General features: G+C 44.1%; 1 protein-coding gene across 12 annotated transcripts in view; it reads left to right on the top strand.

Annotated features, from left to right (window-relative positions):
* LOC110520629 (high affinity cGMP-specific 3',5'-cyclic phosphodiesterase 9A) overlaps positions 1–24,945 on the top strand; it is a 59,540-nt gene that overhangs the window by 3,327 nt on the left and 31,268 nt on the right. For 5 of the 12 annotated variants that reach the window (XM_036975267.1, XM_036975268.1, XM_036975271.1 and 2 more), the window contains 5 exons: positions 7,445–7,515; positions 8,014–8,140; positions 8,592–8,635; positions 15,142–15,196; positions 15,696–15,766. The exons of 1 other annotated variant lie outside the window; for it this stretch is intronic. In XM_036975267.1, coding sequence (XP_036831162.1) covers positions 7,445–7,515; positions 8,014–8,140; positions 8,592–8,635; positions 15,142–15,196; positions 15,696–15,766 — 368 coding nt within the window. Of the gene's footprint in view, positions 1–3,660; positions 3,721–7,444; positions 7,516–8,013; positions 8,141–8,591; positions 8,636–15,141; positions 15,197–15,695; positions 15,767–24,945 lie in introns of those variants that run through there. 6 more of the 12 variants (XM_036975273.1, XM_036975269.1, XM_036975270.1 and 3 more) reach the window with 6 other exon arrangements.

The following is a 24,945-nucleotide window of genomic DNA, read 5'->3' as shown; positions in this document are numbered from 1 at the left end:
ATCTGGAATAGATCTGGGACAGTTCTGGAATAGATCTGGGACAGTTCTGGGATAGATCTGGGACAGTTCTGGGATAGATCTGGGACAGTTCTGGAATAGATCTGGGACAGTTCTGGAACAGATCTGGGACAGTTCTGGAATAGATCTGGAATAGATCTGGGACAGTTCTGGGATAGATCTGGGACAGTTCTGGAATAGATCTGGGACAGTTCTGGAATAGATCTGGGACAGTTCTGGGATAGATCTGGGACAGTTCTGGGATAGATCTGGAATAGATCTGGGACAGTTCTGGAATAGATCTGGGACAGTTCTGGGATAGATCTGGGACAGTTCTGGAATAGATCTGGAATAGATCTGGGACAGTTCTGGGATAGATCTGGGACAGTTCTGGAATAGATCTGGGACAGTTCTGGAATAGATCTGGGACAGTTCTGGGATAGATCTGGGACAGTTCTGGAATAGATCTGGGACAGTTCTGGAACAGATCTGGGACAGTTCTGGAATAGATCTGGAATAGATCTGGGACAGTTCTGGAATAGATCTGGGACAGTTCTGGAAATGTGCTGCAACTGTCTATGTAGACTGCCTCTTCCATACTTTAAGCCCATCTTCTGTCGTTTTAAAACACATGTAGTGTACATCTCTTTATTATACCCGCCATGCTGGATTCTAGGCATCGATTATTCAGGTTTCTTACTCGAGCAAAACCTCAGCAAATCTTAACTTGAGATACATCTAAAACCTTTGATTAAATCGCTTGGAATACTTGCTATATGACATGCATGCATCTAATATTAGGATTTGGCACAAATACCAAATTTTGATAATGTGGTCATGAACTCCCTAATCTCATCCAGTCTGTATCTGTTGTACTCCATGTGAACTACCCTCCACAAACACAGCCGGTATAGTGGGTGTAGACCCCGTCCAGAGGTCTGTTTACACTTAGGCCTACACCCAGTGGAGTAGAGGAGACTGAAGACCAGGACCATAAAGAAGACATATAAACACCTTTTATGATGCTCCGATGGCTCTTTGCATTTATTGCAGTTCGTGTCACCTTTTCTACAGTTTTTCTATAGGTCTCTCTTTGATGTTTCTCTGTGAGCTTGTTTGGCCAGTTGTTATAGGATATGCTGTGGTGTATAGGCTAGTAGTCTGTGAATCCACATCTGTGAGCTCATAGAGAGAGATTCATTTATTTCTGTGTTTGAGCTGTTGTTCTCTTTCTGATGCTGATCTGTTTGTTCATTTGTCATTGGTCAGTTGTTGCTTGGGAAAAAATATGGCACCTTGTCTCTTTCTCTCTCCCGCTGTCATTCTCTCTTTCTCTCTCCCGCTGTCATTCTCTCTCTTTCTTTCTCTCTCTCTCTCTCTCTCCCTCTTTCTCTCTCCTGCTGTCTTTCTCTCTCTCTCTCTCTCTCTCTCCCTCTTTCTCTCTCCTGCTGTCTTTCTCTCTCTCTCTCCCTCTCTCTCTCCCGCTCTCTCCCTCACCCTCTCTCTCTCTCTCTTTCTCTCTCCTGCTGTCTTTCTCTCCCTCTCTTTCTCTCTCCCTCTCTCTTTCTCTCTCCTGATATCATTTTCTCTCCCTTTCTCTCTCTCTCTTTCTCTCTCCTGATGTCATTTTCTCTCCCTCTCTCTTTTGCTTGTCTATGTGACACTTCATTTTCTCATACTGTTACTGGTATCAATCTCTCACACCCACATTCTCTCTCTCTCTCTCCTTTATTTCTCTCCCTTCCTCCCTCCTTTCTCTCCCTCCCTCCTTTCTCTCTCTCTCTCTCCTTTGTTTCTCTCTCTCTCTCTCCTTTGTCTCTCTCCTTTCCTAAGGCAAGCTTTTTCAAACAGAAATTGCTTCCTGTAGGACTAATTCCAAAAAGTTTTGGGACACTGTAAAGTCCATGGAGAATAAGAGCACCTCCTCCCAGCTGCCCACTGCACTGAGGATAGGAAACACTGTCTCCACCAATAAATCTACGATAATTGATAATATCAATAAGCATTTTTTTCTACGGCCATGCTTTCCACCTGGCTACCCCTAGCCCGGCCAACATCTCAGCCCCACCTGCAGCAGCTTGCGGTTTCTGACAGTTCAGGCTCGCAAGGTAAGTACTGTCCTTGGAACCGTGGTGTCCATGGACTTGAGCTGCAGTGGCAACGTGTCAGTCCGCATAGCCAAGTTGCAGTAGGTTTTGGTTCCCTTTATGAGGCTCTGAAAGTTCAGGCTTCTCGGCTAAGTATTAGTGAAAAAGGTGGCTTCTGTCACACCTATTTTGAGCCCGTGGAACCTGTGTGTGCTTGGGCTGCTGTGGGCCTCCTAGTTTGGTACCCTCTGAGCCGGCTTGAGGTGTGATTGTATGTCCCCCATAGTATGTTTTACAGAGTGAAGGACTGAAAGGGAACGCACAGTTCTGAATATAACTACTGTTCCCTGAAGGAGAGAATGAGGTATAACCAGTGACGACCCTTCATTCAGAGCCCCACCTGTTTTGAGCCCCACCTTTTTAGCATGTTATTTTGACATGAATACGTGTCACATACCAATTTGCAAACAATGTAATAAAGCGGCATACAAACTTATCTTTTTTGCTTTCTTGAGTAAGGCAGCTCCAAAATACAGGTGTTTCAGCGTAGCTCAGTGCTTTCTGTGATGGTGGGGCAGCCAGCGGAAAATACACAGTGCAGGGGTTGGTAATGTTTTCAGTTGCACCGTGATTGGGTAATGTTCTCTAGTTGCGCCGTGATTGGCTCAGTGTTCTGTCACTCATGGGGACACTACGTCACCACCAAGTCTAAGGGTAGAGCTCGAAAATTCAAGCCCCTTGGGTGCTGCCATAGAGTTACATTAGAAGTGCCCATCCAAGAAGGCTCAAGGTCATTGGCCACAGATAAAATTGGACTGTCAACATGATACTTTCAAAATCTTAGCTAGCAATCTAGCAGTTATCATCATGAATCAAGTCGACAATCTACTGGCAAATGCTTTTTAATCCTTGTAATATGAAGATAAATAATGAAGATAAATTGTACATAACATATTGGTGCTCATTGGACAACAATTTGGAAATCACAAATTCAACAATGAGTGGTTTAGAAGGAATTAGTGGCAAGCATTGGAAAGCCATCACTAGCCTGCTATTCAGTGTGGGTGTGTGGTCCCAAGTCTGGGTTTGAGGGTCTCTTTTCCAAGCTTAAAAGGATAAACATTCAACATTGGCAATGCTGTCAATCCAGCATAACTTCTGCAGTGCTCAAAACAACTGTAAACTCAGACCTGGGAAATCTGACTTCCATGAGTTCTAGACAATGGAACTCAGAAAAAAATTGTTCTGACTGGGAAAATACATTTTGAACGTTCCTCCAACTCGGAATTGCAATTCGGGAATTCGGGTCTCTTCTAGAGCTCTGACCCGAAGATCACTGATGTCATCATGAATGACCGAATGAAAGGGATTCAGAAAAAAACTAGTTCTGACTGGGAAAATACGGTTGAACAGTCATCAAATTCGGGATTGCAAGTCGGAAATTCAGGTCTCTTCCAGAGCTCTGACCCGAAGATCACTGATGTCATCATGAATCGACCTTGTTTTTTTTCCCTTGTTCCCAGTTGTCTTGAAAGCACCATAAATACAGAGAATGCCAGCCAGACTTTGATGACAACATTTGCCCACGAAGGACTGCCGTGCCACCTTCCTGTTCAAGTGAGCACAGCACAACAAGGTGAGTCCAAAAACATCTTGTATGCTGCTGCTTAAATTATGTAATATGACAGGGAGATATGTTTCTGTGGCTAAGAATGTAATACTCAGTGTATGTTGTGTAGTAAGACGCTAGTAGCCCATGTGCCTCCCCCTAATAATTTGGTCCTTGTTCTGACTTGGTGGTGCACATGTAGCCTATAGCCTGTTTTAGTCAAATTTAATCACTGAATATTGTAAGAGCTTTCATTGTCTGCTTATATGGCCCCTTTATTTATAATACTGTTCTGACTTGGTGTACAGGGAGAACACTGTAAGAACGGCCCATGTTCTAAATTCTGTCGCGGTACATTTCAAAAGTGCTGAACAAATAGTTATATTGACAACGTCCATCCTAGCTCGCTCATTAATGTCGTAATCAAAATTACGGATTGCCTGTTATCCCCTCATCGTTCCCTTATGCCATAGTTTGTACATCTCAATTGTCAGTAGAAACCACATTTGTTTAAGGAAGTCAGCCATATCAGCTATGTTTTTTTAAAGGCAGTAAATTAGGCTGAATTAACTGTTTTTGCTGGCAGACAAGGCTCCGCTGATAGCCAGTTGTTGTAGTGGTAAGGTGTTGGGACTGCTGTCGGGACTCTGCTGTTGGGACAGCTTTATGTAGGCCCTAACAGTGTGTGGGCACCGTTTGTCACCGTTATAGTGCAATTCATGTATCGTTTAGTGTTTTGTTGTGTAGTGGCTTTGCTGGCATGCATCTAAAAAAAACTTTGCCCCACCAAGATTTACACGCTAAAATCCCCACTGGGTATAGCACATTTTGGGTTTTGGGCTCGCTGAAGAGCGGTACTGAATTGAGGAAATGAATGCAAGCCACGGTTTTATAGCCAGGAGGGCAAGGCTTCCGAGGGTGGGCTCGGCATCCATTGGCTAGTTGGGCGTGATTTGTTTCTTCAGGTGAATATGATTGGTCGTTGACTCCCCATAGTATGCTATACCTCGTTCCCTTCTTCAGAGAACAATAGTTATATTCATAACTGTACGTTTGGAAAATCACCAGGTTTTTTTTTTCTTCTTTTAATCCTACCCTGTGATGTCACAGAGAAGCATTTGTTAGGACCTTATCTTTATAACCTCATATTATAGAAACGCGCTGTTTTCACATATGTAGACACTGGTTTCGTTCTGGAGATAACAATTATGAGATTTTAAAGTGGCGGAATTGCCCTTTAACGTTGCACTTGAAAACGCTCTTGATCTAACGCCTGACTTATAGAACAGCTAAGTGCGTCATTGTCTGCTTTTCTTTCTCCCCCTCCCGCATCACTTTATACACAGAAGATCTCCGCTAAACATAGAATCACATAGTTTATCCGCGACCTCCGATAACTGCAGAACAAATTTGACCAAAAAAAAAAGCAAATGATAATGTCTTTACAATTTATATAAACAAGCAACGCATAAAAACAATTCTGGGTCAAAGTCATCTCTCTTGGTGAAGCTGGTTGGGGTTGGGGTTGACAGTAGAGATAGAGAAGCTCGGGGCTGGGGTTGACACTAGAGATGACTGACTGACTTGTCACTGTTGATGACGGTGCTCAACCTTGTTTGGAAGGCAATAAAAGAAGAAGGGTGATAGGGGGAATCTGCATATTTGTCATTAAAAGAAGAAGGGTGATAGGGGGAATCTGCATATTTGTAATTAAAAGAAGAAGGGTGATAGGGGGAATCTGCATATTTGTCATTAAAAGAAGAAGGGTGATAGGGGGAATCTGCATATTTGTCATTAAAAGAAGAAGGGTGATAGGGGGAATCTGCATATTTGTCATTAAAAGAAGAAGGGTGATAGGGGGAATCTGCATATTTGTCATTAAAAGAAGAAGGGTGATAGGGGGAATCTGCATATTTGTAATTAAAAGAAGAAGGGTGATAGGGGGAATCTGCATATTTGTCATTAAAAGAAGAAGGGTGATAGGGGGAATCTGCATATTTGTCATTAAAAGAAGAAGGGTGATAGGGGGAATCTGCATATTTGTCAATAAAAGCAGAAGGGTGATAGGGGGAATCTGCATATTTGTCAATAAAAGCAGAAGGGTGATAGGGGGAATCTGCATATTTGTCAATAAAAGAAGAAGGGTGATAGGGGGAATCTGCATATTTGTCAATAAAAGCAGAAGGGTGATGGGGGAATCTGCATATTTGTCAATAAAAGCAGAAGGGTGATAGGGGGAATCTGCATATTTGTCAATAAAAGCAGAAGGGTGATAGGGGGAATCTGCATATTTGTCAATAAAAGCAGAAGGGTGATAGGGGGAATCTGCATATTTGTCATTAAAAGCAGAAGGGTGATAGGGGGAATCTGCATATTTGTCATTAAAAGAAGAAGGGTGATAGGGGGAATCTGCATATTTGTCATTAAAAGAAGAAGGGTGATAGGGGGAATCTGCATATTTGTCATTAAAAGAAGAAGGGTGATAGGGGGAATCTGCATATTTGTAATTAAAAGAAGAAGGGTGATAGGGGGAATCTGCATATTTGTCATTAAAAGAAGAAGGGTGATAGGGGGAATCTGCATATTTGTCATTAAAAGAAGAAGGGTGATAGGGGGAATCTGCATATTTGTCAATAAAAGCAGAAGGGTGATAGGGGGAATCTGCATATTTGTCAATAAAAGCAGAAGGGTGATAGGGGGAATCTGCATATTTGTCAATAAAAGAAGAAGGGTGATAGGGGGAATCTGCATATTTGTCAATAAAAGCAGAAGGGTGATGGGGGAATCTGCATATTTGTCAATAAAAGCAGAAGGGTGATAGGGGGAATCTGCATATTTGTCAATAAAAGCAGAAGGGTGATAGGGGGAATCTGCATATTTGTCAATAAAAGCAGAAGGGTGATAGGGGGAATCTGCATATTTGTCATTAAAAGCAGAAGGGTGATAGGGGGAATCTGCATATTTGTCAATAAAAGCAGAAGGGTGATAGGGGGAATCTGCATATTTGTCATTAAAAGAAGAAGGGTGATAGGGGGAATCTGCATATTTGTCAATAAAAGCAGAAGGGTGATAGGGGGAATCTGCATATTTGTCATTAAAAGAAGAAGGGTGATAGGGGGAATCTGCATATTTGTCATTAAAAGAAGAAGGGTGATAGGGGGAATCTGCATATTTGTCATTAAAAGAAAAGCCCAGAATGGGAGACCTGCCAATGCAGACACCAGGCAGAGTCAAATCAAATCAAATTGTATTTGTCACATGCTCCGAATTCAACAGGTCTACCCTTACCGTGAAATGCTTACAACCAACAATGCGGTTTTAAGGAAATAATAGAGTTAAAAAAAATATTTACTAAATAAACTCAAGTAACATTTTAAAAAGTAACGCAAGAACACAACAATAATGAGGTTATTTACAGGGGGTACCGATGGTGGGTTTTGTCCATTTCCTCTCACACTGTACTCTGAGGACTGTTGTAGAACAAGCTGACTAAATACACTGGTTTTCTGTACCACCCTGATCATTAGGAAAGTATTCCACATCTAGAAACAGTATCAGCATCTCAATATAGTTCAATATATTCTAGAAATTCTTTCTCCCTTTATATCCACACACATGATGGTTGTTATATGAACATGAACGTTTTGCCTCACGTGCCAAACATGATGTACTAAGTGCGGACTCTGTTTACATTTTACATCATTATATATTTTTTTCACTCTGTTGCATGTCTTGGCTACTGTTCCCGTAGGTGGTCTTCAGCAGGTTCTGCAGCCCGTACGATATCAGAGTGTTGTTTTGCACCGTTCTGGGTATCCCAAGGTATTGCTTTGCTCAGCTCTCTTTTTCCTCTCTTTAGTCTTAAGTATTTGTCTTTGATCCTTTCATTTTCATGTCCTCTTGACTGGTTTTCTACTTAAGCAATAAGGCACCTTGGGGGTTTGTGGTGTATATAGCCAATATACCACGGCTAAAGGCTGTTCTTATGCACGACGCAACGCGGAGTGCCTGGATACAGACCTTAGCCGTGATATATTGGCCATATACCATGTACCACAAACCCCCGAGGTGCCTAATTGTTATTATAAACTGGTTACCAACGTAATTGGAGCAGTAATAATGCTATACCACGGCTGTCAGCCAATCGGCATTCAGGGCTCAAACCAGTTTTGACACTCACTTCTATTAGATGAGTACACAACCATAATGAAAGGATACAAGGTCATAGGTCCCAGTAGTCTTGACTATCTCTCGCTTGGTTTCTTTGATTGATATTTTTGGAATGTGCCAAACGCCTACACCCTCTTCATTGAACTTTAGTGGGACACATCCTCAGAGAGAGTGTTCCTGCTCTGTCTGTTTTGGACAGGAACACCACCTTGTCTCTGCTGGACTCCACAGGAGCCATGGTGTCCATCGACCCCACCATGCCACACAACACCGAGAGGTAGAAGCTGTCGCGTTCACATTTATAGAAAAACATTACACATTGGTCCGTGAAGGTACAATCTGTAATTTCAGCAGCCTAAGCTCACAAGCATAATAAATGATGTTCTTCAAGGGTTAATGGTTATATCATTGAAATGTCCATTGAACAGAAGGACATATCCCAGATTGTGCCCTATGGCCCAGGGTTAGTAAAAAAACAAAAACACTATCAGATCCAATGTCAGGGTGAAACAGTGAGCCAGATACTGCTCACTCTCACACACACATCTACCAACGTGTCCTCACACTTCAGATGCTGAGTAAGACAGTGGGAGGAAGAGGAGAGGACATTGACAGCACGTCTAATTAGAAGGAAGGGGGGCGGATGTACAGTATTGGAGTGCCGCACCACTTCCTGTCTAAACTTGTGTGTGTGTGTGTGTGTGTGTGTGTGTGTGTGTGTGTTAAAGGTCATCGTACAGCGTGGTGCCCCTGACTGGTGGACAGCTAGCTGGTGAGTCCTAGTGGGCCAGGGGTTTTTCACACGCTATGCAAATAAACACAGATAGCTGACAAGCACATACCAAATTAGCATATATTTTTTCTTTATTTAACTAGGCAAGTCAGTTAACAACAAATTCTTATTTACAATGACCGCCTACACCGGCCAAATCGAGACGACGCTGGGCCAATTGTGCGCCGCCCAATGGGACAATCACAGCCAGTTGTGATACAGCCTGGATTCGAACCAGGGTGTCTGTAGTGACGCCTCCAGCACTGAGATGCAGTGCCTTATACTGCTGCGCCACTCGGGAGCGCGCGGGCTCCTAAAATAAATGACCTTTATTTTAGTCACATCACATTTGTATTGCCTCATTAACCTATATTAAACACAAATCACTGACTTCCATGAGCACAAACACACATCGCCTTGTCCTACACTCTTAAAACAAAAAAGGTGCTATCTAGAACCTAAAAGGGTTCTTCGGCTGTCCCCATAGGAGAACCCTTTGAAGAACCCTTTTGTTTCCAGTTAGAACCCTTATTATTGTTACTGTTAAAATAAGGATCCTGAATTTTCCTGAATGTTTTTGAAACTTTTGAGTGTGGTGGCCGTGTAATGAATGTTCAGCTCACACTGATATGACCAATAAATTAAAAATGTAACTCGCACAGCCAAGTCAATGGGTCGCAAAATGCCACTAAAGGGTTGCAGTCTGGAGCCCTGTCCCTTGACAGACTGTAGCTGTATTGTAATCAAAGGTCTGTCAGTGGTAGTGGTCTGATAGGTTGCAGCAAACTAACTAGCTACCCTAGTGGTTAGCGTGTTGGACTAGTAACCGGAAGGTTGCAAGTTCAAACCCCCTGAGCTGACAAGGTAAACATCTGTCGTTCTGCCCCTGAACAGGCAGTTAACCCACTGTTCCCAGGCCGTCATTGAAAATAAGAATTTGTTCTTAACTGACTTGCCTGGTTAAATAAAGGTTAAAAAAAAACAAAAAAAAAAACAAGGCAGTTAACCCACTGTTCCTAGGCCGTCCATTAAATAAGAATTTGCTCTTAACTGACTTGCCTAGTTAAATAAAGGTATTAAATTATCTATCTGTTATTACCTGAGCGTATTATGCTCTAAATGTGAATGGGACAGCGCCTACCTCTTGGTGTTGTGTGGCGTGGATGGGGTCGACGATATATAGTGAGGTTTCAGATGTCTCTCCAGGTTGGTAGTATTTTTCCCAATGATGTACAGTGACTTAGACCCCTTTACTTTTTCCACATTTTGTTACGTTACAGCCTTATTCTAAAATGTATTGCAGTGTTTTTTTCCTCATCAATCTACACACAATACCCCCATAATTCATAAAAAAAAAAAAAGTGAAATACCACATTTACATAAGTATTCAGACCCTTCACTCAGTACTTTGTTGAAGCACCTTTTGGCAGTGATTACAGCATTGTGTCTTCTTGGGTATGATGCTACAAGTTTGACACACCTGTATTTGGGGAGTTTCTCCCATTCTTCTCTGCAGATCCTCTCAAGCTCTGTCAGGTTGGATGGGGAGTGGTGCTGCACAGCTATTTTCAGGTCTCTTCAGAGATGTTCGATCGGGTTCAAGTCCGGGCTCTGGCTGGGCCACTCAAGGACATTCAGAGACTTGTCCCAAAGCCACTCCTGCGCTGTCTTGGTTGTGTGCTTAGGGTAGTTGTCCTGTTGGAAGGTGAACCTTCACCCCAGTCTGAGGTCCAGAGCGCTCTGGAGCAGGTTTTCATCAATGATCTCTCTGTACTTTGCTCTGTTCATCTTTGCCTCGATCCGGACTAGTCTCCCAGTCCCTGCCCCTGAAAAACATCCTCACAGCATGATGCTACCACACCATGCTTCACCGTAGGGATGGTGTCATCCAGACGTGACACTTGGCATTCAGGCCAAAGAGTTCAATCTTCGTTTCATCAGACCAGAGAATCTTGTTTCTTATGGTCTGAGAGTCTTTAGGTGCCTTTTGGTAAACTCCAAGCGGGCTGTCATGTGCCTTTTACAGAGGAGTGACTTCCGTCTGGCCACTCTACCATAAAGGCCTGATTGGTGAAATGCTGCAGAGATGTTTGTCCTTCTGGAAGGTTCTCCCATCTCCACAGAGGAACGCTAGAGCTCTGTCGGAGTGACCATCAGGGCCTTGGGCACCTCCCTGACCAAGGCCATTCTCCCGCGATTGCTCAGTTTGGCCGGGCGGCCAGCTCTAGGAAGAGTGTTGGTGGTTCCAAACTTCTTCCATTTCAGAATGATGGAGGCCCCTGTGTTCTTGGGGACCTTCAATGCTGCAGACATTTCTTTACATCCTTCCTCAGATCTGTGCCTCGACACAATCCTGTCTCAGAGCTCTACGGAAAATTCCTTCGACCTCATGGCTTGTTTTTTTTTTGCATAAATGTCTAAAAACCTGTTTTCGCTTTGTCATTATGGGGTATTGTATGTATATTCTAGAGGAAATTGTTTTTTTTTTATACATTTTAGAATAAGGCTGTAACGTAACAAAATGTGGGAAACGTCCAGGGGTCTGAAGACTTTCAGAAGGCTCTGTATTTAAACCCTGTATTGCTGATGCTATTTATTGGTAATTGAGAGGCTTTGAATCCACCGGTCGGCCATATTGGCATTCCTCAGTATTTCAATTCAATGTTTCGAAGACAAAATTACATGTATGTATTTTTATTGATTTATTTTTGTCGTGGGGACAGTAACAATAGTAATCTCAACATTATACTTTGAGGAAAATGCTTTTACATATTTTCATTTCTTATTTTTATATGTTTTAGCTCACATAATATAATAGTATATATTAAGGAAGTCGTCACCAACCTTTTCTGAGCCCGAGATCACTTTCTGGGTCAAAATGCAGGTCGAGATCTACCGCTCAGAATAAAAATCGTGAACCTATTAAAAACAGTACTGTAGCAATTAGGTTTGTGTAGTAGGCTAGAGGCTCAATACATTATTGGCTATTATTGAATTGCCATACCAATGTTCTTCCCAGACCATTTTACACAATTGTTGGAAGCTAAAAATGTCCCGGTTCTCCCATTGCCTGCATACTCACCAGACATGTCACCCATTGAGCATGTTTGGGATGCTCTGGATCGACGTGTACGACAGCGTATTTCAGTTCCCGCCAATATCCAAGCAACTTCGTACAGCCATTGAAGAGGAGTGGGACAACATTCCACAGGCCACAATCAACAGCCTGATAAACCCTATGTGAATGAGGTGTCACACTGATGGGGGAGAGCCAAGATGGAGGCACGGTGACTTCAACACACTGGTGGGGGAGAGCCAAGATGGAGGCACGGTGACTTCAACACAATGGTGGGGGAGAGCCAAGATGGAGGCACGGTGACTTCATCACACTGGTGGGGGAGAGCCAAGATGGAGGCACGGTGACTTCAACACACTGGTGGGGGAGAGCCAAGATGGAGGCACGGTGACTTCATCACACTGGTGGGGGAGAGCCAAGATGGAGGCACGGTGACTTCAACACACTGGTGGGGGAGAGCCAAGATGGAGGCACGGTGACTTCAACACACTGATGGGGGAGAGCCAAGATGGAGGCACGGTGACTTCAACACACTGGTGGGGGAGAGCCAAGATGGAGGCACGGTGACTTCAACATACTGGTGGGGGAGAGCCAAGATGGAGGCACGGTGAGTTCAACACACTGGTGGGGGAGAGCCAAGATGGAGGCACGGTGACTTCAACACACTGGTGGGGGAGAGCCAAGATGGAGGCACGGTGACTTCAACACACTGGTGGGGGAGAGCCAAGATGGAGGCACGGTGACTTCAACACACTGGTGGGGGAGAGCCAAGATGGAGGCACGGTGACTTCAACACACTGGTGGGGGAGAGCCAAGATGGAGGCACGGTGACTTCAACACACTGATGGGGGAGAGCCAAGATGGAGGCACGGTGACTTCAACACACTGGTGGGGGAGAGCCAAGATGGAGGCACGGTGACTTCAACACACTGGTGGGGGAGAGCCAAGATGGAGGCACAGTGACTTCAACACACTGATGGGGGAGAGCCAAGATGGAGGCACGGTGACTTCAACACACTGGTGGGGGAGAGCCAAGATGGAGGCACGGTGACTTCAACACACTGATGGGGGAGAGCCAAGATGGAGGCACGGTGACTTCAACATACTGTTGGGGGAGAGCCAAGATGGAGGCACGGTGACTTCAACACACTGATGGGGGAGAGCCAAGATGGAGGCACAGTGACTTCAACACACTGTTGGGGGAGAGCCAAGATGGAGGCGCGGTGACTTCAACACACTGGTGGGGGAGAGCCAAGATGGAGGCACGGTGACTTCAACATAGCGCCCCTATCAGTCATTGCATTCGGTCTTGTTGGAATCGACACGATAAGTGAAGTGGCTCCTGTTTCTACCGGGTGCTTGTACCACCAGGAGAGTAGCCATGGCGTTGCCTTATTTGCATCAGTGATTTGTAACCTGGGCGTGGTATTTATTTTCCACCAATTACAGCATTGCAACATTGCAGTGAGAAAGCCTTACAGTTCTGCCATGCATGCTTTTGATTGGACCAAACAAATAACACTGAAAAGCTCTCAATCTCTCTAAAACATCTTGTCCAGTCCATTTACTAGTTAAACATCTTGTCACAGACAAAATCTAGTCAGCCGAAATAAAAAATCTGTTTATCTGGGACTATTTAGTCAGTTATCATCTCGTCAAATGCCACTGAAATATAGGTGTTTGACAAATATATTTACGAAAGTAACACACACACACACTTACCCACATACCTGACGTGCAAACAGCATGTAAAAGAGCATAATCAATAACATGTTTAGGCAATAGACACACTTAGACAAACACACACACACACTATTTCATTAACTGTCTTGCTTGGTTACAACAACATATTGTCCTCATCACTCAAACACAAGAGCACACAGACAGACCAGCTCAACATCTGGGAGGGAAAAAGTCCATAAACAACAGGTTTTTGTCTTTGTCCCCAATCTTTACTGCAGTCACCTGTTTCAATTCCACATCACTCAAATGGGTTGTTTTATTACAACGATGTAACCTTCTGGGTAGTGATACAGACACACACTATCTGTGGCTGTCGTGGAGGCGAGGCTTAGGATGGTCCTAACCTCTGACCCCTGGTGAAACAGTGTTCTAGCGTTTATGTGACACTCGTGTACAACGGGATAGCAATAATGTGATATAGTGTATAACGGGATGGCATTAATGTGATATAGTGTACAACGGGATAGCGTTAATGTGATATAGTGTACAACGGGATGGCGTTAATGTGACATGGTGTACAATGGGACCCGGCCAACCGGTGGTTTTACTAGTTCACATACCTGCACTTTTATTGGCCTCTCAGGTGAACTTTGGCCACCACTTTGCTCTGCAACAATAGCAGGGCTGTGTTTTTGTCATTTAGTTATAAGTGTCTTGTTAAGATATCAAGCTGGCACCATCACCAAACACCACTACTGTATTCAACTGGCACCATCACCAAACACCACTACTGTATTCAGCTGGCACCATCTCCAAACACCACTACTGTATTCAGCTGGCACCATCACCAAACACCACTACTGTATTCAGCTGGCACCATCTCCAAACACCACTACTGTATTCAGCTGGCACCATCTCCAAACACCACTACTGTATTCAGCTGGCACCATCTCCAAACACCACTACTGTATTCAACTGGCACTATCACCACTACTGTATTCAGATGGCACCATCACCAAACACCACTACTGTATTCAGCTGGCACCATCTCCAAACACCACTATTGTATTCAGCTGGCACCATCTCCAAACACCACTACTGTATTCAGCTGGCACCATCACCACTACTGTATTCAGATGGCACCATCACCAAACACCACTACTGTATTCAGCTGGCACCATCTCCAAACACCACTATTGTATTCAGCTGGCACCATCTCCAAACACCACTACTGTATTCAGCTGGCACCATCACCAAACACCACTACTGTATTCAGCTGGCACCATCTCCAAACACCACTACTGTATTCAGCTGGCACCATCTCCAAACACCACTACTGTATTCAGCTGGCACCATCACCAAACACCACTACTGTATTCAGTAGTTAGACAAAAAAAATAATTACTCCCTCTTCTTTTGCCATCTGTTGTGTCGCTTTCATTCTCTCGTTGCCACTGGTTTACATAAGGTGTGTGTGTGTGTGTGTGTGTGTGTGTTTGAGTGTGAGAGAAGGGCCAATCAATATCTGTTACACCGCCAGGCTCAGTTCTAATGAAAGGCAGATAGTTGAGTGAAGGCTTCAGGCAGATAGTTGAGTGAAGGCTTCAGGCAGATAGTTGAGTGAAGGCTTCAGTCAGATATTTGAGTGTATCAGACCTGTGTGCAGTGTTGTCTTTATAACACAGAGTGAAGTGGTATGAGTTTGAGCTTTTCTGTGTAGTACCATCCTACACCTTCCTTCCCACAGATAAAGAGGAACTCTTCCAGAATGTATTGACACAGGTGGCAGAGCAGTTTTCCAGGTAAGAGCACTGATATTGCTTTCATGGACATTTTGCGTCTTCGTAAATGCTTTTTTTCTCTCTGGTTTTCATAAATGCTTGCTATTTGTCTGTTACTATATTAATGCGTGTGCTGCTTTCAGATAATCAATGCTCTCTGTCCCTTTTGTTCTCTCCCCTTCCCCCCCTCCCTTGCTATCTCTATCCTTCTACTAATTTTCTCTCTATTTTCCATCTCTCTGCCTTTTCTTTTCTCTCCTTGTCTCTCTCTGTCCATCTCTCTCCTTGTCTCTCTCTGTCCATCTCTCTCCTTGTCTCTCTCTGTCCATCTCTCTCCTTGTCTCTCTCTGTCCATCTCTCTCATTGTCTATCTCTGTCCATCACTCTCTCTCTCTGTCCTCCTCTCTCCTTTTCTCTCTCTGTCCATCTCTCTCTCTGTACATCTCTCTCCTTTTATCTCTCTCTCTCTATCCATCTCTCTCTCTTGCTCTCTCTGTCCATCACTTTTTTGTCTCTGCAGAGCGTTTAAAATCAACGAACTGAAGACGGAGGTGACAAACCGCGTGGCGATGTTGGAGAAGAGAGTTGAGCGTGAGTCACACAGTACTGTGTCTGTCTGTGTTTTTATTTCTCCCCAGAGAAGAAGTAGCCTCTTACATCACAGTGAGTTTCTCCCCAGAGAGGAAGCAGCCTCTTATATCACAGTGAGTTTCTCCCCAGAGAGGAAGCAGCCTCTTATATCACAGTGAGTTTCTCCCCAGAGAGGAAGCCGCCTCTTACATCACAGTGAGTTTCTCCCCAGAGAGGAAGCAGCCTCTTACATCACAGTGAGTTTCTCCCTTTGAGAGGCAGCCTCTTATATCACAGTGAGTTTCTCCCCAGAGAGGAAGCAGCCTCTTATATCACAGTGAGTTTCTCCCTTTGAGAGGCAGCCTCTTATATCACAGTGAGTTTCTCCCCAGAGAGGAAGCAACCTCTTACATCACAGTGAGTTTCTCCCCAGAGAGGAAGCCGCCTCTTATATCACAGTGAGTTTCTCCCTTTGAGAGGCAACCTCTTATATCACAGTGAGTTTCTCCCCAGAGAGGAAGCAACCTCTTACATCACAGTGAGTTTCTCCCCAGAGAGGAAGCCGCCTCTTATATCACAGTGAGTTTCTCCCTTTGAGAGGCAACTTCTTACATCACAGTGAGTTTCTCCCCAGAGAGGAAGCAGCCTCTTACATCACAGTGAGTTTCTCCCCAGAGAGGAAGCAGCCTCTTATATCACAGTGCATGTCCAGTTACCTGCCACAGGGAATAGTAAGGGGACCGCAGAGCAGATACCCTGAAATGCAGACAATAGAAGAATGCAATATAGTCCTTTAAGATGCTTTGGTTATTAGGAGACTTTTCAAAATAACTCAAATGGAATACCAAGCAGATGCCCTGAGAACCAAGCAGATGCCCGAGAACCAAGCAGATGCCCCGAGAACCAAGCAGATGCCCCGAGAACCAAGCAGATGCCCCGAGAACCAAGCAGATGCCCCGAGAACCAAGCGGATGCCCTGAGAACCAAGCAGATGCCCTGAGAACCAAGCAGATGCCCTGAGAACCAAGCGGATGCCCTGAGAACCAAGCGGATGCACTGAGAACCGTAATACCAAGCAGATGGCCTGAAACCGTAATACCAAGCAGATGCCCTGAGAACCAAGCGGATGCCCTGAGAACCAAGCAGATGCCCTGAGAACCAAGCAGATGCCCTGAAACCGTAATACCAAGCAGATGGCCTGAAACCGTAATACCAAGCAGATGGCCTGAAACCGTAATACCAAGCAGATGCCCTGAAACCGTATTCAGTATTACATTTACATTTGAGTAATCTCACCTTTTTAATTCAGCGATTAACCTAGCTGTTCAGTAACCTAGCTGTTCAGTAACCTAGCTGTTCAGTAACCTAGCTGTTCAGTAACCTAGCTGTTCAGTAAACTAGCTGTTCAGTAAACTAGCTGTTCAGTAAACTAGCTGTTCAGTAAACTAGCTGTTCAGTAACCTAGCTGTTCAGTAAACTAGCTGTTCAGTAACCTAGATGTTCAGTAAACTAGCTGTTCAGTAACCTAGCTGTTCAGTAACCTAGCTGTTCAGTAACCTAGATGTTCAGTAACCTAGCTGTTCAGTAACCTAGCTGTTCAGTAACCTAGATGTTCAGTAACCTAGCTGTTCAGTAACCTAGATGTTCAGTAACCTAGATGTTCAGTAACCTAGATGTTCAGTAACCTAGATGTTCAGTAACCTAGCTGTTCAGTAACCTAGCTGTTCAGTAACCTAGATGTTCAGTAACCTAGATGTTCAGTAACCTAGCTGTTCAGTAACCTAGATGTTCAGTAACCTAGCTGTTCAGTAACCTAGATGTTCAGTAACCTAGCTGTTCAGTAACCTAGATGTTCAGTAACCTAGCTGTTCAGTAACCTAGATGTTCAGTAACCTAGATGTTCAGTAACCTAGATGTTCAGTAACCTAGATGTTCAGTAACCTAGATGTTCAGTAACCTAGCTGTTCAGTAACCTAGCTGTTCAGTAACCTAGCTGTTCAGTAACCTAGATGTTCAGTAACCTAGATGTTCAGTAACCTAGCTGTTCAGTAACCTAGATGTTCAGTAACCTAGATGTTCAGTAACCTAGATGTTCAGTAACCTAGATGTTCAGTAACCTAGCTGTTCAGTAACCTAGATGTTCAGTAACCTAGATGTTCAGTAACCTAGCTGTTCAGTAACCTAGCTGTTCAGTAACCTAGATGTTCAGTAACCTAGCTGTTCAGTAACTGTATGTGGTGCCCGCGGTGGTGTATGGGGCAATTGAACCCTCACTGAAACTGCAGTAAAGTGTGCAGTAAACATTGATGTATGTGAGAGGCATTTTTTAATAGGTTCACTCGCCACTCATTAACTTGACTGGATGGGAAATAGAAATGGTAGCCCGGGAGATGGAGTCATGAAGAGAGGATGTTAAGGTCATGTAACCCCTGAAAGAGGAGGGATTTAACTATTTGGTAGCGTTTCAATGAAGTGTTTTGTATTTATTATGGATCCCCATTAGCTGCTGCAGCTACTCTTCCTGGGATCCAGCCAAATTAAGGCAGTTTATACCATTTTAAATACACTAAAATACATTCACAGATTTCACAACACACTGTGTGCCCTCAGGCTCCTACTCCACCACTACCACATATCTACTGTACTAAATCCATGTGTATGTATAGTGAGTATGTTATCGTGTGTGTGTGTGTGTGTGTGTGTGTGTGTGTGTGTGTGTGTGTGTGTGTGTGTGTGTGTCTGTGCCAATGTTGGTGTTGCCTCACAGTCCCCGCTGTTCCATAAGGTGTTTTTTATCTGTTTTTTAAATCAAATTTTAATGCTTGCGACAGTTACTTGATGTGGAATAGAGTTCCATGTAGTCATGGCTCTATGTAGTACTGTGTGCCTCCCATAGTCTGTTCTGGACTTGGGGACTGTGAAGAGACCTCTTGTGGCATGTCTTGTGGGGTATGCATGGATGTCCGAGCTGTGTGCCAGTAGTTTAGACAGACAGCTCGGTGCTTTCAATATGTCAATCAATACCTCTCATAAATAAAAGTAGTGATGAAGTCAATCTCTCCTCCACTTTCAGCCAGGAGAGACTGACATGCATATTATTAATATTTGCTCTCTGTGTACATCCAAGAGCCAGCCATGCTGCCCTGTTCTGAGACAATTGCAATTTTCCTGAGGCCTTTTTTGTGGAACCTGACCACACGACTGAACAGTAGTCAAGGTGCGAAAAAACTAGGTCCTGTAGGACCTGCCTTGTTGATAGTGTTGTTAAGAAGGTAGAAACTAGGGCCTGTAGGGCCTGCCTTGTTGATAGTGTTGTTAAGAAGGTAGAAACTAGGGCTTGTAGGACCTGCCTTGTTGATAGTGTTGTTAAGAAGGTAGAAACTAGGGCTTGTAGGACCTGCCTTGTTGATAGTGTTGTTAAGAAGGTAGAAACTAGGGCCTGTAGGACCTGCCTTGTTGATAGTGTTGTTAAGAAGGTAGAAACTAGGACCTGTAGGACCTGCCTTGTTGATAGTGTTGTTAAGAAGGTTGAAACTAGGGCCTGTAGGACCTGCCTTGTGTATAGTGTTGTTAAGAAGGTAGAAACTAGGGCCTGTAGGACCTGCCTTGTTGATAGTGTTGTTAAGAAGGTTGAAACTAGGGCCTGTAGGACCTGCCTTGTGTATAGTGTTGTTAAGAAGGTTGAAACTAGGGCCTGTAGGACCTGCCTTGTTGATAGTGTTGTTAAGAAGGTAGAAACTAGGGCCTGTAGGACCTGCCTTGTTGATAGTGTTGTTAAGAAGGTAGAAACTAGGGCCTGTAGGACCTGCCTTGTTGATAGTGTTGTTAAGAAGGTTGAAACTAGGGCCTGTAGGACCTGCCTTGTTGATAGTGTTGTTAAGAAGGTAGAAACTAGGGCTTGTAGGACCTGCCTTGTTGATAGTGTTGTTAAGAAGGTAGAAACTAGAGCCTGTAGGACCTGCCTTGTTGATAGTGTTGTTAAGAAGGTAGAAACTAGAGCCTGTAGGACCTGCCTTGTTGATAGTGTTGTTAAGAAGGTAGAAACTAGAGCCTGTAGGACCTGCCTTGTGTATAGTGTTGTTAAGAAGGTTGAAACTAGGGCCTGTAGGACCTGCCTTGTTGATAGTGTTGTTAAGAAGGTAGAAACTAGGGCCTGTAGGACCTGCCTTGTTGATAGTGTTGTTAAGAAGGTAGAAACTAGGGCCTGTAGGACCTGCCTTGTTGATAGTGTTGTTAAGAAGGTTGAAACTAGGGCCTGTAGGACCTGCCTTGTTGATAGTGTTGTTAAGAAGGTAGAAACTAGGGCTTGTAGGACCTGCCTTGTTGATAGTGTTGTTAAGAAGGTAGAAACTAGAGCCTGTAGGACCTGCCTTGTTGATAGTGTTGTTAAGAAGGTAGAAACTAGAGCCTGTAGGACCTGCCTTGTTGATAGTGTTGTTAAGAAGGTAGAAACTAGGGCCTGTAGGACCTGCCTTGTTGATAGTGTTGTTAAGAAGGTAGAAACTAGAGCCTGTAGGACCTGCCTTGTTGATAGTGCTGTTAAGAAGGTAGAAACTAGGACCTGTAGGACCTGCCTTGTTGATAGTGTTGTTAAGAAGGTAGAAACTAGAGCCTGTAGGACCTGCCTTGTTGATAGTGTTGTTAAGAAGGTAGAAACTAGGGCCTGTAGGACCTGCCTTGTTGATAGTGTTGTTAAGAAGGTAGAAACTAGGGCCTGTAGGACCTGCCTTGTTGATAGTGTTGTTAAGAAGGTAGAAACTAGGGCCTGTAGGACCTGCCTTGTTGATAGTGTTGTTAAGAAGGTAGAAACTAGGGCTTGTAGGACCTGCCTTGTTGATAGTGTTGTTAAGAAGGTAGAAACTAGGGCCTGTAGGACCTGCCTTGTTGATAGTGTTGTTAAGAAGGTGGAAACTAGGGCCTGTAGGACCTGCCTTGTTGATAGTGTTGTTAAGAAGGTAGAAACTAGGGCCTGTAGGACCTGCCTTGTTGATAGTGCTGTTAAGAAAGTAGAAACTATGGCCTGTTGGACCTGCCTTGTTGATAGTGTTGTTAAGAAGGTGGAAACTAGGGCCTGTAGGACCTGCCTTGTTGATAGTGTTGTTAAGAAGGTAGAAACTAGGGCTTGTAGGACCTGCCTTGTTGATAGTGTTGTTAAGAAGGTAGAAACTAGGGCCTGTAGGACCTGCCTTGTTGATAGTGTTGTTAAGAAGGTAGAAACTAGGGCCTGTAGGACCTGCCTTGTTGATAGTGTTGTTAAGAAGGTAGAAACTAGGGCCTGTAGGACCTGCCTTGTTGATAGTGTTGTTAAGAAGGTAGAAACTAGGGCCTGTAGGACCTGCCTTGTTGATAGTGTTGTTAAGAAGGTAGAAACTAGGGCTTGTAGGACCTGCCTTGTTGATAGTGTTGTTAAGAAGGTAGAAACTAGGGCCTGTAGGACCTGCCTTGTTGATAGTGTTGTTAAGAAGGTGGAAACTAGGGCCTGTAGGACCTGCCTTGTTGATAGTGTTGTTAAGAAGGTAGAAACTAGGGCCTGTAGGACCTGCCTTGTTGATAGTGCTGTTAAGAAAGTAGAAACTATGGCCTGTTGGACCTGCCTTGTTGATAGTGTTGTTAAGAAGGTGGAATCTAGGGCCTGTAGGACCTGCCTTGTTGATAGTGTTGTTAAGAAGGTAGAAACTAGGACCTGTAGGACCTGCCTTGTTGATAGTGTTGTTAAGAAGGTAGAAACTAGGGCCTGTAGGACCTGCCTTGTTGATAGTGTTGTTAAGAAGGTAGAAACTAGGGCCTGTAGGACCTGCCTTGTTGATAGTGTTGTTAAGAAGGTAGAAACTAGGGCCTGTAGGACCTGCCTTGTTGATAGTGTTGTTAAGAAGGTGGAAACTAGGGCCTGTAGGACCTGCCTTGTTGATAGTGTTGTTAAGAAGGTAGAAACTAGGGCCTGTAGGACCTGCCTTGTTGATAGTGTTGTTAAGAAGGTAGAAACTAGGGCCTGTAGGACCTGCCTTGTTGATAGTGTTGTTAAGAAGGTAGAAACTAGGGCCTGTAGGACCTGCCTTGTTGATAGTGTTGTTAAGAAGGTAGAAACTAGGGCTTGTAGGACCTGCCTTGTTGATAGTGTTGTTAAGAAGGTAGAAACTAGGGCCTGTAGGACCTGCCTTGTTGATAGTGTTGTTAAGAAGGTGGAAACTAGGGCCTGTAGGACCTGCCTTGTTGATAGTGTTGTTAAGAAGGTAGAAACTAGGGCCTGTAGGACCTGCCTTGTTGATAGTGCTGTTAAGAAAGTAGAAACTATGGCCTGTTGGACCTGCCTTGTTGATAGTGTTGTTAAGAAGGTGGAATCTAGGGCCTGTAGGACCTGCCTTGTTGATAGTGTTGTTAAGAAGGTAGAAACTAGGGCCTGTAGGACCTGCCTTGTTGATAGTGCTGTTAAGAAAGTAGAAACTTTAAGAGGAAGCCGCCTCTTATATCACAGTGAGTTTCTCCCTTTGAGAGGCAACTTCTTACATCACAGTGAGTTTCTCCCCAGAGAGGAAGCAGCCTCTTACATCACAGTGAGTTTCTCCCCAGAGAGGAAGCAGCCTCTTATATCACAGTGCATGTCCAGTTACCTGCCACAGGGAATAGTAAGGGGACCGCAGAGCAGATACCCTGAAATGCAGACAATAGAAGAATGCAATATAGTCCTTTAAGATGCTTTGGTTATTAGGAGACTTTTCAAAATAACTCAAATGGAATACCAAGCAGATGCCCTGAGAACCAAGCAGATGCCCGAGAACCAAGCAGATGCCCCGAGAACCAAGCAGATGCCCCGAGAACCAAGCAGATGCCCCGAGAACCAAGCAGATGCCCCGAGAACCAAGCGGATGCCCTGAGAACCAAGCAGATGCCCTGAGAACCAAGCAGATGCCCTGAGAACCAAGCGGATGCCCTGAGAACCAAGCGGATGCACTGAGAACCGTAATACCAAGCAGATGGCCTGAAACCGTAATACCAAGCAGATGCCCTGAGAACCAAGCGGATGCCCTGAGAACCAAGCAGATGCCCTGAGAACCAAGCAGATGCCCTGAAACCGTAATACCAAGCAGATGGCCTGAAACCGTAATACCAAGCAGATGGCCTGAAACCGTAATACCAAGCAGATGCCCTGAAACCGTATTCAGTATTACATTTACATTTGAGTAATCTCACCTTTTTAATTCAGCGATTAACCTAGCTGTTCAGTAACCTAGCTGTTCAGTAACCTAGCTGTTCAGTAACCTAGCTGTTCAGTAACCTAGCTGTTCAGTAACCTAGCTGTTCAGTAAACTAGCTGTTCAGTAAACTAGCTGTTCAGTAAACTAGCTGTTCAGTAACCTAGCTGTTCAGTAAACTAGCTGTTCAGTAACCTAGATGTTCAGTAAACTAGCTGTTCAGTAACCTAGCTGTTCAGTAACCTAGCTGTTCAGTAACCTAGATGTTCAGTAACCTAGCTGTTCAGTAACCTAGCTGTTCAGTAACCTAGATGTTCAGTAACCTAGCTGTTCAGTAACCTAGATGTTCAGTAACCTAGATGTTCAGTAACCTAGATGTTCAGTAACCTAGCTGTTCAGTAACCTAGATGTTCAGTAACCTAGATGTTCAGTAACCTAGCTGTTCAGTAACCTAGATGTTCAGTAACCTAGCTGTTCAGTAACCTAGATGTTCAGTAACCTAGCTGTTCAGTAACCTAGATGTTCAGTAACCTAGCTGTTCAGTAACCTAGATGTTCAGTAACCTAGATGTTCAGTAACCTAGATGTTCAGTAACCTAGATGTTCAGTAACCTAGCTGTTCAGTAACCTAGCTGTTCAGTAACCTAGATGTTCAGTAACCTAGCTGTTCAGTAACCTAGATGTTCAGTAACCTAGATGTTCAGTAACCTAGATGTTCAGTAACCTAGATGTTCAGTAACCTAGCTGTTCAGTAACCTAGATGTTCAGTAACCTAGATGTTCAGTAACCTAGCTGTTCAGTAACCTAGCTGTTCAGTAACCTAGATGTTCAGTAACCTAGCTGTTCAGTAACTGTATGTGGTGCCCGCGGTGGTGTATGGGGCAATTGAACCCTCACTGAAACTGCAGTAAAGTGTGCAGTAAACATTGATGTATGTGAGAGGCATTTTTTAATAGGTTCACTCGCCACTCATTAACTTGACTGGATGGGAAATAGAAATGGTAGCCCGGGAGATGGAGTCATGAAGAGAGGATGTTAAGGTCATGTAACCCCTGAAAGAGGAGGGATTTAACTATTTGGTAGCGTTTCAATGAAGTGTTTTGTATTTATTATGGATCCCCATTAGCTGCTGCAGCTACTCTTCCTGGGATCCAGCCAAATTAAGGCAGTTTATACCATTTTAAATACACTAAAATACATTCACAGATTTCACAACACACTGTGTGCCCTCAGGCTCCTACTCCACCACTACCACATATCTACTGTACTAAATCCATGTGTATGTATAGTGAGTATGTTATCGTGTGTGTGTGTGTGTGTGTGTGTGTGTGTGTGTGTGTGTGTGTGTGTGTGTCTGTGCCAATGTTGGTGTTGCCTCACAGTCCCCGCTGTTCCATAAGGTGTTTTTTATCTGTTTTTTAAATCAAATTTTAATGCTTGCGACAGTTACTTGATGTGGAATAGAGTTCCATGTAGTCATGGCTCTATGTAGTACTGTGTGCCTCCCATAGTCTGTTCTGGACTTGGGGACTGTGAAGAGACCTCTTGTGGCATGTCTTGTGGGGTATGCATGGATGTCCGAGCTGTGTGCCAGTAGTTTAGACAGACAGCTCGGTGCTTTCAATATGTCAATCAATACCTCTCATAAATAAAAGTAGTGATGAAGTCAATCTCTCCTCCACTTTCAGCCAGGAGAGACTGACATGCATATTATTAATATTTGCTCTCTGTGTACATCCAAGAGCCAGCCATGCTGCCCTGTTCTGAGACAATTGCAATTTTCCTGAGGCCTTTTTTGTGGAACCTGACCACACGACTGAACAGTAGTCAAGGTGCGAAAAAACTAGGTCCTGTAGGACCTGCCTTGTTGATAGTGTTGTTAAGAAGGTAGAAACTAGGGCCTGTAGGGCCTGCCTTGTTGATAGTGTTGTTAAGAAGGTAGAAACTAGGGCTTGTAGGACCTGCCTTGTTGATAGTGTTGTTAAGAAGGTAGAAACTAGGGCTTGTAGGA

Source organism: Oncorhynchus mykiss, chromosome 3, assembly GCF_013265735.2.
Source record: "Oncorhynchus mykiss isolate Arlee chromosome 3, USDA_OmykA_1.1, whole genome shotgun sequence".
Lineage (NCBI taxonomy): Eukaryota > Metazoa > Chordata > Actinopteri > Salmoniformes > Salmonidae > Oncorhynchus > Oncorhynchus mykiss.
Note: the sequence above shows the minus strand (reverse complement) of the source record. Positions and strands in the feature narration are given on the sequence as shown.